At 35.4% G+C, this 20,173-nt stretch overlaps 1 protein-coding gene across 1 annotated transcript; it reads right to left on the reverse strand.

Annotated features, from left to right (window-relative positions):
* Positions 1-17,962: 17,962 nt before the first annotated feature.
* Positions 17,963-18,653, reverse strand: LOC126948267 (endothelial differentiation-related factor 1-like). The gene has a single exon (XM_050779840.1). The coding sequence runs from the start codon at positions 18,603-18,605 to the stop codon at positions 18,159-18,161; it is 447 nt and encodes a 148-aa protein (XP_050635797.1). The 5' UTR covers positions 18,606-18,653; the 3' UTR covers positions 17,963-18,158.
* Between the last annotated feature and the right edge of the window lie 1,520 nt (positions 18,654-20,173).

Raw genomic sequence — 20,173 nt, forward strand, 5'->3', positions numbered from 1 at the left:
ATTTTGTTCATGATCTGTGTTAAAGGGATTAGCCTTGAGATTGGCTAAATGTTACCTGAAAGGTTTTATTTTGTTTGGTTTTTAACCTCTTCTCAGTAATCTTTGCAACATAGCCATTGGGAAAATTGACTTCATGGTTCTGAGAATACTAATAAGGTGTATTGTGCTGGGATGATTATGGTGTCACAGGGTAAGAAAGTAACTTCTGCCAGTATTTTTAGTTGTTTGCTGCTAATGCATATTTGGGATATATTGTAAATTCAGTTTCAGAAATTGTGTGTAATTGTTGAACTAGTTACTACTATCTGTTAATCTTGGAACTGAATGTTAAATCATTGCTAAAATCATCTTGTTACTGAAGAGAGTTTACTTCCTGCCTTTGACCTACTATTTAACACTTGATATATATGGGGTGACATTCCATCATCACTCTACAGAGGTTAGAAAAATAATTATCATGGGGTGCAGAACTCTGTTCTTTGCACTATCTTGTATTCTTTTTGCTTATTATATTTCTGCCCCCATCCCAGAAAACGTGGAAGAAACCTGGAAAGTAGGGACCATTACTGCTCTGGTGAAAATGGTTTCATTTACGGTAATTTTTCTTTTTCCCTAGGGAATGGGGATGCCTTGTTATAAGTACATGTAAATTTTATTTCAGTTAGTATTTTGAAAAAGCTTAAATCAACCAAATAATGTTCATATGTTTAATTTAATTAATCATTAACATGTTTACTTAAATCTGTACAAAGCAGGGGAGAAAATTCTTGCTGATAACAGTATATCTCTAAAGATAAAGATTATATATTATAATAAGAATAAAAGAAATGGTATTGTCTAAAGGAAATTTAGGGGATTATTAGATCACTTGATTATATTTGACATTTCTGAAGAAACTTAGTCTCATATATTCTTTAACAACTTACATGTGTATAATTATTATGTTTTTACATTTTGATGTATATTTAGTATCTCTACTGTTTAATATTTTTCTCTTTTCAAGTGGTTTTCTCCAGAACTCTTTACACTCTTTGAATTATTGAGAACCCCAATGAGCTTTATAGTGGCATTGTTTTTCATTATTATTCTTTTAATGTCTCTATGGAAGATAGCTGGATTCTCATATTTAGTCTGTTGTGATATCACGTGTCATGTAGCTTCTGAAAACTCAACTATATACTCATGGGTGCACTAGATTTTTTTTTAAAGTCAGAAAGAGGCATAATATTATGCACACTTCCTGAATGTGTCTCAGAGACCCATAAGCATTGCAAGATCACACTTTGAGATCTGATGCTCTTACCTACCTTAATCCTAAATTGCTAGATTTTAGAGTTTTTTTATGACCATGCCAGAATTTGAACTCAAATCTGCCATGTTGAAGATACCACACTCCTTCTCTCAAAACATGCTGGCATCTGGAAGCCTCATAGATAATAGTGATAACAGGAAACTAGGGAGAAAGCAGCAACAGACAATAAATGATCAGAGGAAAGAGAGCAATGCATGCGATATGAGGAAGAGACTGCCTGCTATGCTACCCAGAAGAGATGACAGATTTCTCAGACTAGAAACCTGAGGAATCTTCTATTCAAAGTTCAAAGTTTGATGAATGATCTCAGCCTCCCATTTTTTAAATATTAATTGCTAGTGTCTTGTCTTATTCACTGGACAACAGAGGAAAAGGTGTATGAGCAAGGGCCAGCCCTACAGTGACTGCTGTTATCTTCCCTGAATAGCTCACATATCTTCAGACTTTAGAGTGACTAACGCTTATTTCCTCAATGTAAGCACATTCTGCAACTGTAAGAATTTTACTTTTACTTTTCAAATAAAAAATAGAATTAAGACATTGTACATCTAAAATAGAATTGCGTTATGCATTTGTTTATATATATGTATTATATATACCCACACAATTAGAAAGAAAATATTGAGAAAGAATTATTTTAATGATTATTCTAGTATTGATCAACTTCTACTTGCTTAAGGGGTAACGGTTCTTTTATTGTCATTACTAAATTACAATAACTCAAGTGATTCTTGGAGACATGCTAATTTTTAAACGTATGTCACAGAAACCTATATTATGTTTCTTGATAAAAATGATGTAAAAAATACTCTGCAGATACATATTCAAATTATATAGTATAAAGTAGGAGACAAACATGAGTTTTAAAGACAACAAGATCTTAGAGGGTTTATCTAATTCTTCAGTGGCTCAGTTTTTTCAACTGCAAAATGAGAAGGCTAATCAACAAACTATGGTGTTACTATGAAAATAGGAGGGCATCTATCCCATAATACCATTTAATAATGTCTAGAATAGTTGCTGATTATTATTTAATAGACAGGTAGTCAGCATCTATTCCATGAGAGAAGCTGTGAGAGATGAGGAAACAAAAATTAAACTTAATTTAATTTAATAAAATAAAATTAAAATAAAACTAGCTATAGAAGTTAATTTTAAAATGACACATTTGCTAAATTGAAAGAATCTTTCATTGTAATTATCATTGACTAGGAATGAATATTTTATTCAACAACATTTTCTATCCAAGATTATTTCAATATGTATTAATAATATAGCTAAAATTTACTGAATACTTAATGATATGCTTACTGTATTTTAATGTCCTTATAAGTATTATTTAACCTTTACAACTACACTTTGAAGGAGTCACTATTATTATAGTTATTTTATAGATGAGGAAAATGAGGTATAGGGAGTAAGTAAACCAGTCATGCGTGTAGTTGATAAATTGAAGAATTAGGAATCAAACCCAGACAGTCTAGATTCAGGCTCTGTAATTTTAAATCATTGTGCCAATTTTACAATTTAATTTTAAATTTTCAGTAAAATTAACTCTTTTGGTTGTATAGACCTTTGAGTTTCAACAAAGATATAGAGTCATGTAACTGCCACCACAATCAAGATATGGAAACATAATCCCTCAAAACCATACTGTTCCTTTGTGGCAAACATTTCTCCACCCTTAGTCTGCTGTGATCCTTGATCCTTATGATCCTTATGATCCTTATATAAGGATCCACGGATCCTTATATTTCCTTATAGTTTGCTCTTGCCATAATGTTATATAAACTGACTCGTGCTGCATATCATATGGCCTTTTGAGTCTGGCTTCCTTCACTTAGCATATTCTTTTGAAAGTAATCCATGTTGTTGAGAGATGAAAACTTAATTTTTTTTTTTTTTTTTTTTTGAGATTGTATCTCATTCTGTCACCCAGGCTGGAGCATAGTGGTGCCATGTCGGCTTACTGAAACCTCTGCCTCCCAGGCTCAGGTGATCCTCCCACCTCAGACTCCCAAGTAGCTGGGACCACAGGTGTGCATGTGGATTATGTGAATAACCATGCCTGGCTAAGTTTTTGTATTTTTGATAGAGGTGGGGTTTCAACATGTTGCTCAAGCTGTTCTCAAACTCCTGACTCAATCTATCCTCCTGCCTTGGCCTCCCAAAGTGTTGGGACTATAGGCATGAGCCACTGGGCCCAGCCTTACATAATTTTTAAAGCTATATAGTGTTCCATTATACAGTGTATCACAGTTTGTCCATAATAGTCAGTTGAAGATTATTTGAGTTGTTTCTACTTTGGGATGGATATGAATAAATCTGCTCAAACATTCATATATAGCAAGCTTGTTTAACCTTTGGCCCATGGCAGCCCAGGACTGCTTTGAATGTGGCCCAACACAAATTTGTGTTATACGCCTGATATAGGCTTTTGTGTGAAAGAGTTTTGATTTCTGTTCATTAAATACCTGGAACTAGATTTGTTGGGTTATATTACAAGTGTATATTTAATTTCCTAGGACCTGACAGTTTTGTAAGAGGTCTGTATGACTTTGCACTTATAGCACCAATATAAAAAAGTTCCAGTTACTCTGCATCTATACCAGTACTTAGTATTTTCAGGCTTTTTAAAATTGAATTTTCTTTGTAAAGCATGAGGGAGACATATTTCTGTTGTTTCATTTCTGAATTCTCTTCTCTTCCTTTATCAGTCTAGGATTTGATCAATACTGCACTGTATTAATTACTGCAGCTTTTTAGGAAGTCTTGAAATCAGGTTGTATGAGTTCTCCAACTGTGTTCTCCACTTTCAAAATAAAGTTGTTTAGGTTTTTAAATAGATTTGATGGCTTTCTGTTTATTTCACTCAATTATCAAGTGGAGGTGTCCAAGAATAATTGTGGATCATCTATTTCTCCTTTCAATTCCATCAGTTTTTGAGTCATGTATTTTGAGGTTCCTTTAATGGGTATTCATTTTTCATTATTGTCTTTTTGGTAAATTATTTTTATCATTATATATGTCTTTATCCTTGGTCATTTTTCTTGATCTGAAGTCTACTTTGTGTGATGTTATTATAACCACTATAGTTTTCCGTTAATTATTGTTTGCATGTTATGTGTTTTATCCCTTTACTTTTCAATAGTCTCTATCATTATATTTAAGATGAATTTCTTTTCTTTCTTTTTTTTTTTTTTTTGAGACAGAGTCTCGCTTTATTGTCCAGACTAGAGTGCAATAACGCAGTCTCAGCTCACTGCAACCTATGCCTCCTGGGTCCAAGTGATTCTCCTGCCTCAGCCTCCCAAGTAGCTGGGATTACAGGCGTCTGCCACCACACTGGCTAATTTTTGTAATTTTAGTAGAGATGGGGTTTCACCATGTTGGTCAGGCTGGTCTGAAACTCCTGACCTGAGGTGATCCACCTGCCTCGGCCTCCCAAAGTGTTGGGATTACAGGCGTGAGCCTCCACACCCAGCCAAGATGAATTTCTTATAGATAGCATATACGTCATGCATGTGAGTAGATCAAAAAAAATCTTTTAGAAAATATTTATCTTTCAACTGATGTGTTTATATTTGATAAAATTTTTGATATTGGAATTAGTTCTATAGTTGCATCATTGTACTCTGTTTAAGCCCTTATTTCTTACTCCTCTATTGCCTGCCTGCCTTTGGATTATCTGAATAATTTTTAGTATTCCAGTTTTGTTTTTCCATTACAGTTTTGGCTATTTTTTTTTACCTTATTTTAAAAGATGACCTTTCTAGAGATTACAATATGCATTTCTAACTTTTCACAGCTTACATAGACTTGATAGTCAACTCCCTTATATAGAACATAGATATTTTTCAACCACATGGGTTCCTTTACCCTTAATGCTTTATAATTGCCATGTGTATTGTATTTTTATATATATTAACATTTCCAGACATCTTAACACATTTTGCTTCAAACAGTTATAATTATTTTAATAATTTTAGAGCAAATTATAATATATTTACTCAGTTGATCTTCCTTGATTTCTGAAGTTCCAGATTTCTCTGTGGTATCATTTCTTTTTGACCTGAGGAAATTCCTTCAGCATTTCTTTTTAGAACAGATCTGCTTGTGATAAATTGTTCTAATTTTCCTTCTTGTATGTGATACTGTCTCTATTTTTCCTGTATATTTTGCATTTCTAAAGTACATTTCCATTGTGTATAAAATTCTAGGCCGTCTAGTCTTTTGTGTGTGTGTGTGTGTGTGTGTGTGTGTGTGTGTGTGTGTCAGAGAGAGAGAGAGAGAGGGTTTTGCCATGTTGCCTGGGCTGGTCTTGAACCCCTGGGATTAAGCAATTCATTCACCTCAGCCTCCCAAAGTTCTGGGATTACAGGCATGAGCTACAGCGACTGGCCTATTCTTTTTCTTTATCTTTGGTTTTCAGCAGTTTTATTATTATTTGTCTGAAAGTAGTTTTATTTGAGTTTATCCTTTTTGAGTGTTGTCAAGCTTCTTAGATTTGTAAATATATACCTGTCAGCAAATTTGGGGAGTTTCCGGTCATTATTTCATCAAATATATTTTCTATGCCAGTATTTCCCCTCTCTTTCTTTGGATACAATGACACAAATATTATGTGTTTGACATTGTCTCATGAGTCCTTAGATATAATCCATTTTATTTAAATATGTATTTTTCAGATTATATAATGTCATTGACCCTTTACTTGGTCATCTACATTTATTATTATTATTATTATTATTTGAGACGGAGTCTAGCTCTGTCGCCCAGGCTGGAGTACAGTGGCACGATCGTGGCTCACTGCAACCTCCGCCTCCCAGGTTCATGCAATTCTCCTACCTCAGCCTCCTGAGTAGCTGGGATAGCAGGCACGTGCCACCATGCTTGGCTAATTTTTGTATTTTTAGTAGAGACGGGGTTTCACCATGTTGGTCAGGCTTGTCTTGAACTCCTGACCTTGTGATTTACCCGCCCTGGTCTCCCAAAGTGCTGGGATTACAGGCGTGAGCCACCGCACCTGGCCCATCCACATTTTATTGTTAAGTCCATCCAGTGGATTTTATTTCAGATAATTTTTTCCAGTTCTAAAATTTTTATTGTTATTTTTATATTTTCTATTTATTTCTTGAAGATGGCTATTATTCCATTCATTTTCAGATAATTCATCTTTATCTTATAGAGGATGATTATAATAGTTGCTTTAAGATTTTTGATTTCACATTTGTAACCTCTCAAGTTTTCATCTGTTGATTATGTTTCCCTTAGGGAAATCTCTCATTTCTCTTGTTCTTTTTATGACAACCAATTATAAATTGTATCCTAAGCATTTTGACTCTTGTTATGAGACCCTGAGACCTTTTAAATTTCTTTAGCTTTTTTGGTTGTAATTGTTTTGTTTGGGGAGGCAATCAACCAAGTTAGCTATAGACTGAATGATTTGCCTTTCTTTCAGGGAAAGTGGTTCCAATGTCAACTCAGTTTTGAAAGCTTTTCCTGTGCTGTTTGTGTGCCTCCGCCATGCTTCTTTGATTTGGCTAAACACTGCAGTTTGCAGGTGGGATCAGACTAATTTTTTTTTTTTTTTTTTAATTTGCAGAATCTGGGAAGAGTTTTCTCCCGTTATTTCTTCTCTGGGATTTCCTCCACACTCTTTGGCTCCCAAGATCCTTTTTTTGGCCAGGATTCTTTTTCTGGCTAAGAGTAGTTTTATTTAGGGTTTTAGTCATCTGTGATGTTAGGCAGTTTCATATAACTGGGTCCGCCTTCCGGGTGAAGTTTTTAAAGAAAAGAAAAGAAAAAATAGCAAATGGTTCTTTTGTACCCTTTGTACACGAGCGGCCCCTTTTCACAGTTACTCTGGCCAGAGAGTCTTTGCTCAGGGTTTTACATGCTTGAACCTCCATCACAGTGAAAAAACATCTCCTCCAATGGAACTGACCTTGGAGCATAATGGGAGAGGAAAAAGAGAAAAAATAATACAATGAAAATGGGAATTACCTATCTCCCCCTATACACACTCTGATGCACAGGATACATGTTAACCAATTCTATAGCTAGAAAAGAAGGATTTCTCTTGAAATATTTGCTTCCATCTCCTTCTCTGTCATTCTGGGGCTTAGTCCGATCTCAGGCCAAAGCCAGAAGACAAAAGAAAAAAATGTGAAACTCACCCTCTCTTATGAATTTCTATTCAAGTTTTAACTTCCCTCCTCAACACATGTCCTTTTGTTTACTTTTCAGAGTAGGCTGGTAGTATCTTTTATATGGTGTGCAGAAATTTTAGTTATAATTGGCGAAAAGGTTGTCTTTGAAAGGTTTACTCCATCATGTCTGGAACCGAAAGTCACCAGAACCATTAATTGTAAAACCCCATTAAAGATAAGACTCAATAATTAATAAAAATATCTATCATGAGTATATTCTTCAAGTCTCTGATAAAAATAAATTCATAAGAAAATATTGAAATCCATAAATATATTTGCATGAGATTAGTATATTTTTGTTATAGATAGTCATGAAGGCTGGGCATGGTGGCTCACACCTGTAATCCCAGCAGTTTGGGAAGCTGAGTCAGGTGGATCATTTGAGGTCAGGAGTTCAAGACTAGCCTGGCCAGCATGGTGAAACCCCATCTCCACTAAAAATACAAAAATTAGCCAGGCAGCAGTGGCCCATATCTGTAATCCCAGGTGCCCGGGAGGCTGAGGCAGGAGAATTGCTTGAGCCTGGGAGGCAGAGGTTGTGGTGAACCGAGACCATGCCACTACACTCGAGTCTGGGCAACAGAGTGAGACCCTGTCTCAAAAAATATATCTATTCAAGAAGACTGCAGCATAAAACTGCTTTATGGTCAATTTGAATTTTTTTCATTCTATGAATATATTATTTGGAAAATCATCTTTGGTAAGTTGATTGTCTAGTAACTTGAGCTTATGGTTGTTGGGAAAACAAAGTAAAAGAATGTATGGGACTTACATTCAGGGTTATTTCTCTTTTGGTAAATAAATAAAATCAACTGAGGGAAGAAGAAAATTAATGTCTCTTTTAATTTCTTGCCATAATGTTGAGTATAACCACTCATTTCATCTCCTAACTTAGCCTACTATTAACAGATAATGGGTATAACTATAATTGAAGGAAATGCAAATGGAGGTAAAATAAGTAAAAAATGGAGGTGTGGTGCTACTCTTGAGAGCAGGTTAAGAGTCAGCAGATGGGCTGTTAAAAAGTCAAATGAAAAATCTACAAGATATTGGATATTTTTTTGCATACAACACCAAGGCATGATCCATGAAAGAAATAATTGATAAGTTGGACTTCATTAAAATTAAAAGCTGCTACTTTGTGAAAGACAAGAGAATTAGAAGACAGGCCACAGACTGAGAAAATATTTACAAAAGAGATATCTGATAACAGACTGTTATCCAAAATACACAAAAAGCACTTAAAACTCAACAATAGAAAATAATCTGACCGGGCACAGTGGCTTACACCTGTGATCTCAAAACCTTGGGAGGACAAGGTGGGAGGATCACTTGAGTCCAGGAATTCCAGACCAGCCTGGGAAACATAGCAAGACCCCGTATCTACACAAATTAAAAAGAAAAAAAAAATAATAATAATAATCTTATTAAAATATAAGCTAAAGATCTTAAGAGACACCTTAACAACTAAGTTATACAATTGGCAAATAAGCACATGCAATAATACTCCACTCATCTGTCATCAGGGAAATGTGAACAAAAGCAACAATGGGATATTACTACACACAAAAAATCCAGAACACTGGCAACACCACATGCTGGCGAAGCTGTGCAACAACAGGCGCTCTCACTCATTGATGGGAATTTAAAATGGTACTGCTACTTTGGCAGTTTCTTACAAATCTAAACATATTCTTACTATACAACCCTGCAATCATGCTCCTTGGTATTTAACCTAGAGGAGTTGAAAAGATGTCCACACAAAAGCCTATACAGAGATTTTATAGCAGCTTTATTCATAATTACCCTAACTTGGAAGCAACCAAGATATTCTTCAGTAGGTGAATGAATAAATAAACTATCGTAGTCCAGACAATGGAATATTTTTCAGTGCTAAAATGAAATGAGCTACCAAATCAGGAAAAGACACGGAAGAATCTTAAATGTATACTAGTAAGTGAAAGAAGTAAATATGAAAAGGCTACATATTGTAGTATTTCAACTATATGACATTCTGGAAAAGGCAAAAGTATGGAGATGGTAAAAGATCAGTCATTGCCAGTGATTAGGTATAGGGGAGGAGGGATGAATAAGTGGAGCAGTGAGAATTTTTAGAGCAGTGAAAATACTCTGTATGATAATACAAAGGTGGACACATGTCATTATACATTTGCCCAAACTCATACAATGTCCACATCAAGAATGAACCCTAATTCAAACTATGAACTTGGGTAATTCTGATATGTCAGTGTAGGGTGACAAATGGTAAAATGTACTACTCCAGTGGGGAATATTAATAATGGGGAGAGGCTAAGCATGCCTGGGGGCAGGGTGCATATGAGAAAGCTCTGTAACTTCCTTTTATTTTGCTATGAGCTTTCCACTGCTCTAAAAAAATAGCCTTAAGAAAACATAAATGACTCACACATCTCCCTAATTCCACAGATGTATCCTGCAAGATAAATTCTCCCTACAAAATATCTCTTCTTACTGTGTCTTCATTTCCTCTGCCATTTTCCTAGACTAATATCCCATCAATCTGCAACAGAATTGTCTGAAAAACATTCTAGATAATGGATATGTGATATTAATTGGCAGGCATTTTGATGGAGGTCTCTTTTGGCAAAACATTAATCTTTTTCCCTTCAATGTATGCATTCTCAAGTATTTGATAAACCTAACCTCCTCACATAGTGAAAGAACCACATCTCTTATGAGGACCTCAAAAATGAGATTTGGGTGAAGAGAGGCTGAGAGATTGGGAAGGCAGCTATCCATGTTACTTGAATAAAAATCAATTATTCTATATTTTGACACCAATGTTTGGATGTGTCTTCAAAATTTTGACCTTGAAAAGGTAATGTACATTTTTCCTATTTCTAAAACAAACCATCCAAGCAACTAGAATATTTAAAAAAGAAAACAGGTTAAAATGAGCATCTCATAAGAGAAAAACTAAATGTTTCTAGATAAACAAAAGGTGTTTGTTAGAATGCAATGGCTGTGGGGAAAACTGAATTTCCATGTCCAAAAGAATGAAAGTGGACTCTCATCTTATATCATACATGAAAATAAACTCAAAATGGATAAAAGACCTAAATGGAAGACTGAAACCATAAAACTTCTAGAAGAAGATATAGGGGAAAGATCCTTGACACCAGCCATTGGCTTTGGCAATGACTTTTTAGATATCACACCAAAGGCTTTTGTGGCTCAGACTACAAAAGCAAAAATAAATAAATAGGGCTATATCAAACTAAAAATCTTCTGCACAAAAATTTAAAAATTAACAATAATTTTAAATAACAAAATGAACAGGCAACCTGTAGATTGAGAAAAATGATTGCAACAACATATCCAATAAAGTTACTACTCAAAGTTTATAAAGAACTCTTACAACTTAAAGCAGAAAGAAATAACCTGACTAAAACACGGATGAAGACCTGAACAAACATTTCTACAAGAAAGACATAAAAATGGCCAACGGTTATATTAAAAAGTGCTCAGCATCACTAATCATATGTAGGATGAACAAGTCTAGAAATCTAATATGCAACATGAAGGCTAGAGTGAAAAATCTGTATTGTATCAGTAATTTATAAAAGTAAGTAGATTTTAGCTGTCCTTGCCACAAAAACCATGTGAGATAATGGAAATGTGAATTTATTTTAGTAAAAATTTTACTCTCTGTATATATTTAATAACATATTGTAAACCTCAATTGTACACAGTAAATTTATTTTATTTTATTTTATTTTATTTTATTTTATTTTATTATTTTTAGATGGAATCTCACTCTGTCACCCAGGCTGGGGTGTAGTGGTGTGATATCAGTTCACTGCAACCTCTGCCTCTTAGGTTCCAGCGATTTTCCTGCCTCAGCCTCCTGAGAAGCTGGGATTACAGGTGTGCACCACCACACCTGACTAATTTTTTGTATGTTTTTAAGAAGAGACAGAGTTTCATCATGTTGGCCACTCTGGTCTCAAACTCCTGACCTCAAGTGATCTGCCCACCTCGGCCTCTCAAAGTGCTGGGATTACAGGCGTGAGCCACTGCGTCCAGCCCTGGTAAACTTATTTTTAAAAAAGAAAATAGTATGTAATACAAGGAAATAAAAAAATACCAGTTTAAAAAGAGTCTTGAAAGTCGGGAGAAGATTTTAATTCGATTCCTTGACAAAATGAAGCTCCTGAATGTTTGCGGATATATAAGTAAACAGAGAGTCTGGTCTCAGAGAAAGTGCAACGAGTGTGTTATAAAGATCCCAGGATACTGCTCAGGTACTGTCTTAAGTCATATTTTGACCTTGGGCAAAATGTTTGATATTTTCTATTTTGTTTTGTTTTGACAGGCTACCTTATTTGAAAATATAGGTCTTATGAAGTATGAAGAAGTACTTTCCACATTAGTTAAACTGGACATTACAAAACCAATTTCAGATGAAAACATTACAGTGACTGACACCACCTTTAGTGGCGTTCCAGTACGTTTGTATTTACCAAAAAGGAAGTCAGAAAGACAGAGACCAGCTGTAATTTATCTTCATGGTGGTGCCTTTATCATCGGAAGTTGCAGTAAGTGCACTTTATATGTGTATGTTGCAAATTATATATGTTTATATTAAAATAGTTTGCATGTACACATGTAAAATTGGGAGAACATTTGCTGATATAATATCAATTTTTGTGGTATGCACATGTAGTTTAGCAAAGATATGATAGATTGTATCACTCATGGTTCATACATATTTCTTCATACACCACTTGGCAAATAACATTATAAAAACACTAGATGAGATTTTTGCTGTAAAACCTTTATAATTAAATGAACTTACATTGACAACGTAGAATGAGAAGTTCAAGTTAGTAAACTTGAAGTTTAGGTTTGAAATTACCTAAGGACCTGCCTTCAGTTTCAGGAAAACTGACGTGAATAAGATGTTTTAAGTGTTGAGTCAGAAATAATACAATTTGTAGCTACTGAGTAGGAAACACATGTCCAAGCTATAGACTGTGGTGGAACAATGATGTTGAGACTTAGAATCTAATGTATAACTTTGATCTTAAAATGAAAATATAACATTAGATAGAACGTTAGAAAATATAGCATAGAACTGAGTGAATAAAAATAGAACTGATAAAACAGCTCCTCCCTGGAAGTCTATGTTCCCATCTAATGTTTGGAGATGACCACAAGAGATACAGTGACATAGCTGAGATGCACGCACACACATTCATATCCTTACTTTTAGCCTGTCAGGGAATATTACCACCACACAGCACAGAGTACAAAGGATATCCTACTAGGTACTTAGAGGATGTTAAGAAGCAAATGATAATACTCCTTTCCTCAAAGAACCTACAGCCTGATCATTATATCCAGAATTTTGGCTTCATGGTCTGTTATTTTTTAAAAAAGCAAAAAATGCTACTGCAAGCAGCGGGGTGGTCAACTTTTATTTTGCTAGGTAAGCATATTCTAGGAATAGATATTGTCCCAATTTTTGAGGTGCACTAACAGACACAGAGAGGTTAAGTAATTTTCTCAAAGTCGTACTGTTAGTTAGTGGTAGAACCAGAAGCCAAATGAGCAAGATCCACATTTAACCATCACACCACTGGTAAGCAGTCCTTCCATGTGTTCAATGTGGCTTATGAGAAGAATATCTGGCATTAGATTAATGTTTTGTATTCAAAAAGACAGTAATGATGACTAGTAGTTCCTGAAGAAATGAACTATGGTTGAATCTCTGAATATATGAAACTTACAATGCTGATCATAATATTATGTTACGCTTAATTTCAGAGTTCTGGCTTATTCTAGTTAGAGTTCTATGGAAAACCATGGTAATGAGTGTTTCAGCTTTAGAGAGTCAAAACATGCACTTTCTTTCTTCTTTTCCTTGGTTCTGCAAATATTGAGCAATACAGGATTTAAGCAGAGGACAGCCAAAATATTGTGCATGTTACTAATAAGGATTTAAAGGATGTGTCTTTAGTTCTTGCTTAATGGGTCAGACCTGAGTTACACATATACCCAGGATAGTATTCAACAGTGCTGCACAACCACCAATCTCTTCCTGGTGAAACTCGCCATAGAAGGGAGCGAGCATCCTGTCTCTGGGCCATCCTTGGTGAATGATGCCACTTTGAAGCGTGCAACGCAGTGGAACTGGAAGGAGAGTTCTGATAGAAAAACTAGTGGGTCAGCAGGGCATGCCAAGTTTCTTTTCCCATTGTCACTAATCAGATGTCTTTGCTTTTGGTGAGGAATGATTTGGTAGGTGGAGGATTAGGAAGGTTTTGTTACTCTGACAGAGGTCCTTTCATATGGTGACAAAAATGAAGATTATAATGATTCTACCAATTAATTACAATCTATACTTCTGTCATGTTTCATGAGTATCAGTGGTTTTCCATTGCTCTTTATTGACAGGGTACACTTTTATGTTGCTTTCTTTCATTTCAGAGAATTCGGCTTATGACTTGCTGAACAGAGAGACGGCAAACAAACTTGATGCTGTTGTTGTGGGAGCGGAGTAAGATAAAAAAAAAAATACTATGATCCTTGCCCTCAGAATATAGGATTGATTTCCAAAGAAAGTCACCCAAGCCTCAAAAGTGGCTTGAATTGCAGGGAGTTTTTGTACTAAAAACTTTTACTCCTGTTATAATATCCATGCCTACTCAAAAGGACTCAATTTTCCTTTCATCTGAGTTAACTCTGAGAGGCACTGAAGGGTGAACATTCTGCGCAACACAGCTGTGAAAATCTCCGGGAACATAAATGTCCTAGAAGGACCCAGCTTAATCCCCATATAATAAACAGAGAGAGAGGGAGCTAGTTATCCATTCCACATTTGGGATGTTGGGTTTTATTTCAGCTGGTAATAGGAAGATGAATTTTACAGATACTTTGGGTTAGAAGAACATCAGGTGACAAATGTTGGGACCATATGATAATTTCAAGTCATTCTCAAGATTAGAGATCTTAGTAGTTCACAATTTTTTGTTAAAATTTCTAACAATATGTGAGAAAGACTGATGATTGTCCAAAATGTCCAACACTCTCTGATGTATTCAGGAGTACTCTGTACTTCTAAAACCATCATCCTCAGGATGAAGAACTTTTTCCATCTTTCCTGCCGATTTCAGAGTGCAGAAATACACTTAGAGACTTTCAGCATCCTTATGAAAAGAGAAAATAGTATAAATTCTTGTGAGAAATTAATAGGATCAAATAGAACATACAAGTTGAACTAGTGCCGTCCTGTTTATTATTGCTGCTTTAGAGCAACCAGAAGAATCCCTTACGCTTTCAGAGATATTTCTAAGTTATACTAAGTAGGATATTCTCCCTTTTACTCTATAGGTTTAACCTGTTTAACCTAGTATGCCACTTTATCATTTTTAAATATACTTCTAAAATGGTAATATAGAGAGTATCTGGTTCAAGAATTTTATCAAGTAATTTTATCTTAAATTACAAATTTATCATAAGTAATTTTATCAATTACTTAAGATATTTGTTGTTCTTTACCCATGTTTAAAGTAACAATCACATTTTTGGTATGTTATTTTGTTTAGATTATACTATATTTTAGATACTTGAGATACAGATTATAGTATGACAAAACTGCTAGGATCATCTTTGTAATGTTTATTGCCTAGTATTGCCATATGAATAATTTACTAACTGTAATTATGGATATTAAGATTACTACTATCAATAGAAATAAAAAATTGGACAGTTCAATAGCTCCTATATTAGAAGGCAAGGTATATAATATATATATATAAAACCACATACATATATATATAGTCATTAAAAGATGCTGCAACAATTTACCTTACAAATAAATTGCAATGATTAAGAAAGATTCTTTGCTATACTTAAATATTATTTACACTTCAAAGCTTTTATTTTGAATCGAGTTTTCTGGTAGTGCTTATGATATGAAATGAGACAAGCAATCTTATAGAATTTTGACCTAAATACATTGCTAATACAAGATATCTACAAATAATTTACTTTCATATTTTCTCCTTTAAAAAAATATTTTGTGCCTTCCCAACAATAGTTCTGAAAATTGTTGACCCAGAAAATATAGGCAACAAAAACAAAAATAACCAAATATGATTACACCAAACTAAAAGCTTCTGTGCAGCAAAATAGTTAACACTCTACAGAGACAGCCTATAGATTGAGAGAAAATACTTGCAAGCCATACATCTGATTAGGGGTTAATATCAAAAATATTTGTATTTTGAGCTCAAACAATTTAATAAGAAAATAAAAAGCTCAGTTAAGTAATGGGTGCGAAATTTGATAGACATTTCTCAAAAGAAGACATTCAAATGGGCAACAGATATATGAAAAAAATACTCAACATTGCTAATCATGAGAGAAGTGCAAATTAAAAACCACAATGGGCTATCATCTCACACTTGTCAAAATGGCTATTATAAAAACGATGGAAGTTATCAAGTGTTGGCACTGATGTTGAGAAAAGGAAACCCTTGTATAGCATTGGTGGGAATGTAAATTAGTACAGCCATTATGGAAAAGTCTACTGAGTTTCTTCAAAAAACTAAAATTAGAATTACTATAAAATTCAGCAATCTACTTCTGGGTATCTGCCCAAAAAAATGGAAATTGGTTTGTCAAAGATATGTCCTTACTCCCATGTTCATTGCAGCACTATTCACAATAGCCAAGATGTGAAATCACCCTAAGTGTCCATCAACAGATGAATGGATAGAGAAAATATGGTACATATACACAAGGGAATACTATTCAGCCTCAAAAAAGAGGAAATTCTGTAATTTGTGACTGCATGGATGGAACTGGAGAATATTATCCTAAATGAGATAAGCCAGGCACAGAAAGACAAATACCACAGGTTCTCACATATATGTGGAAACTAAAATCATTGAATTCACAGAAGCAGAGGGTAGAATGGTGGTTACAGAGGCCAGTGGTTAGGACCAATGGGGAGATGATTGTTAAAGGGGCACAAAATCTGTTTAAAAAGAGGAATTCTTTTTTAGTTCTATTGCACAATACAGGGAATATACTAAGTAATGTTGTACAACATTGCAAAGAGAATAAATATCATGTTTTTACCACAAAAATTTTAAGTATTTGAGGTAATGGATATATTAGCAAGCTCATTTTAATTATTTCATATTATGTTATGTTACATTCATAAATCATAACATCACTTTGAAACCCATACATTTATAAAATTATAATTTAATTAAAATTTATGTAATACTTTCTAAATAAAAGTTTTTACAAATTATTATTGTCAATTTCAAGTAAAAGTTTTTTCTTGAGCCACCAACTACATTGAGAATCTGATGAATAGTACAGGGTACCGCCCCTCCTGATTGCTCTTCTGTTGAAAATTTTATTAGAGTGAAGACACATCCTTCTCTTTCTCATCTCCCTATAGAGCCAACATTTTAGAACTTTTATACCAGTGTCTACTTTTTATTTTAAAACAAAAGTTAGTAGTAAGCCAGGTTTAATTGATGAAATTAAACTCAAAGTAGGGCCAATTATGTTCGATGGATCGGTTGCTTAAATTGATAGATATTTGGATATATATAACCAAAGATTAATCATAAATGCTTTGTTGCTTTTTTTTTTTCTTTCTGAAGCTTTAGACTATCTCCTCAATATTATTTTCCTGCTCCCATTGAAGATATTCTTTCTGTGGTCAAGTTCTTTCTACAGGACAAAATTCTTGAACGATATAGAGTGGATCCCATGCGAATCTGTATTGCAGGTGATAGCAGCGGGGCTTCATTGACAGCAACAGTGACTCAATTGGTATGTTCTATGTCTTATGTATGTTTCACATACATACTGTAATTCGAATACAAGAGAAGCATTTTATTTCAGTTACAATCTTTCTATTGGTCTTATATTTTCAACTTTGAAAGAGCAAAAATGAACAAACATAGAAACAACTTTCTGTCCCTTTTTATATAAGTATATCTTAGATAGATATGGCTTTAAAGGCATTGAGGGGACATTGCACATAATTTTAAATAAGGCTCTTATTTGTCCCATCAATTTTAAGAAAACTATGCCAATGTCAAGGGCTACCATTTAATATGACAGAGGCTTGTTTTTCTCCTTAGGTCAATTGTAAGCGTAATCCATGTTTTAAATCCTGTAGACTATCATCAGATAACATCGGCCCTGTGTCATGCTTGTGTAGAAGCATCACTACTGTGACAGAGAAAATTTACCTGATGTTAAAACCCTTGTCATATGTAAATAAGTAACTGCCCAAATAAATATTGAAAAACGATTTCAGTCTAATATGTAATTCCCACTGACAAACTTTTATTTAATGGAAACAAAATTGACATAAGCAGAGGAATACCCTTTTCTTTCTTTCTTTTTTTTTTTTTTTTTTTTTTTTTTTTTTTTTTTTTTTTTTTTTTCACTTTGCAAGGTTTTGTTTGTTTGACAGCAGGAATGGGCTAGGGGAGGGTCCCCCACAAGCTGGACCCCTTGTTCCCTTTGGCCGTGAGGAGACCCACGGCGGTGCTGGCGGCCAAGGGGAACCGGCAGAACAGGATCAGCTGGAGCTTACTGATTTCGAGGCTTTGTGTTCATTTCGCCCTAGGCCCCTTCTCGATGGGCTTTCTAATGTCCTTTCCCCGGAGCTTGAGGCCAATGGCCTGCTCGATTTTGCCCAGTACCTGGTTATTGGGTATGGCCCGTCCGCTCTCATAGTCCGCGATCACCTGTGGCTTCTCATTGATTTTCGTGGCCAGGTCCTTCTGCGTAAGCCCCTTGCTCTGCCGACCCTGCTGGATCACCTTGCCCACCTCCAGGGTCACCCTGTCATGGTGCAGCTCCTCCGTCTCCCGGTCCAGCTTGGCTGTGTTCTTGGTGATAGAATGTTGTTTGTTCTGGCCAGCAGCCCATTTCTTGGAAGTCTCCACATCTTCTCCTCGTCTCTGTGCCGCTAAGGTAGCCTGCTTGGACTTGGCCTGGGCGGCCATGGGGCCCTTCTTGCGCAGCACCGTCGCCGTGTCCCAGTCACTCTCGGCCATGGCGGGCGAAGGCGGGCGTCCGTCCGGGGGCTCAGCAGCAGCTCAGGAATACCCTTTTCAATTATAGAAGAGCCCCTGCTTATGAAAGGGATGTAGTCTCAAAGGTTAGTTTGTAAGTTCTTATTGTGCCTTTAAGTAAAAATAAAACAAATAAAACCATCATGAATGAAGGTGGCTTCTCGGCATATCCCATTTAGCATGAGGGGAAATGGGCCGGGTGTGGTGGCGCATGCCTGTAATCCCAGCACTTTGGGAGGCCTAGGCGGGCGGATCACGAGGTCACGAGTTTGAGACCAGCCTTACCAATATGGTGAAATCCCGTCTCTACTAAAAATACAAAAATTAGCCGAATTAGCCAGGCTTGGTGGCACTCACCTGTAATCACAGCTGCTCAGGAGGCTGAGGCAGCAGTATCACTTGGGTTGCAGTGAGCCAAGATCGCAGCACTACACTCCAGCCTGACAACAGAGCGAGATTCCGTCTCAAAAAACAAACAAAAAAAAAAAAGGAAATGAACTTAAATCCTGTTCCTCTCTTCATGATCTCAGAGGCCCTCTGGGCCCTTAGCTTTGAGGATCCATGCGTCTTCAAGCAGATGAAGCAAGTGGAGTTGTGGTCATGGATTAAAACCTTCGCTGTCTGCAGTGGCAAACTGATGAGCAGAGAGAGAGAGAGTTCAGGGCAGCACTCTCAACACAGGGTAGAGGGCAGATAATGTCTAGGAGAGCTTTCTAACAAGCAGAGCAGTGTGGAGGGTGGAGTAAGGGATTAAATGCTTACGTGCAGTTATTCCTAGGCCACATGTCTGTATGCAGATCTTTGAATGTAATAATTTTAAAGTTTTAAAAAAGGTTTTTGAAAATTATTCCAGTAATATCAATAGTATATGTTACCTATCTCTAAACTGGTCATTTCACCTTTTAAGGTAACTTTCCCTGCCCTTATTAAATGATAAAATTCGGATTAAATTAATACTTTAAATTATTAATACAATAATCCACACAAAGCTTATAAAGTTCTAAAAAGTTTTTCAGAAATTATCTGAATATTCTTTGTTTATGTGGAATGATGAAAACATCATCACACAAATAGAAGCTATGACAAGAATAAAATAAAAAGTTTTATTAACAAACCTCCAAAGCAGGAAATGATTTTTCTGAAAGAAAAACAAGAGATATAGACAGCAGCTCAAAAGATGTGTACTCTCTGGTTTTAGATAGGCTCAAAACTTCTTATTGCCAATATCTGTTCTGAATTGCAGTGTAAAGAAATTCTTGAGGCATGCCACTTCTTCCATAGTTAGTCTTACTGACTTAGGGTAGATTTTCAGAAGTCGACAAACTTGGTGTTTAGGGTTTGAGAGACATACTGTTTGGTCAGTGAGTTTTACCAGTTTGCTTAGACACTAGAAATGTAGATAGGTGTTGGATTCATTCCAACCCCACATGCAGTACATAATCATATTTACAATGATGTTATTTTTTTTTACAGTGGTAAAGGGATATTATTTCCACTATAGTTTTGATGTACATTTCTTTCACTACCAGTGAAATAGAATACTTTTTACT

The sequence above is a fragment of the Macaca thibetana genome, chromosome 2 (genome assembly GCF_024542745.1).
Source record: "Macaca thibetana thibetana isolate TM-01 chromosome 2, ASM2454274v1, whole genome shotgun sequence".
NCBI classification, from domain to species: Eukaryota; Metazoa; Chordata; class Mammalia; order Primates; family Cercopithecidae; genus Macaca; species Macaca thibetana.

What these genes read in the sequence shown, in the direction of transcription:
- LOC126948267 (XM_050779840.1), bottom strand. Translation starts at nt 18,605, where the DNA reads ATGGCCGAGAGTGACTGGGACACGGCGACGGTGCTGCGCAAGAAGGGC.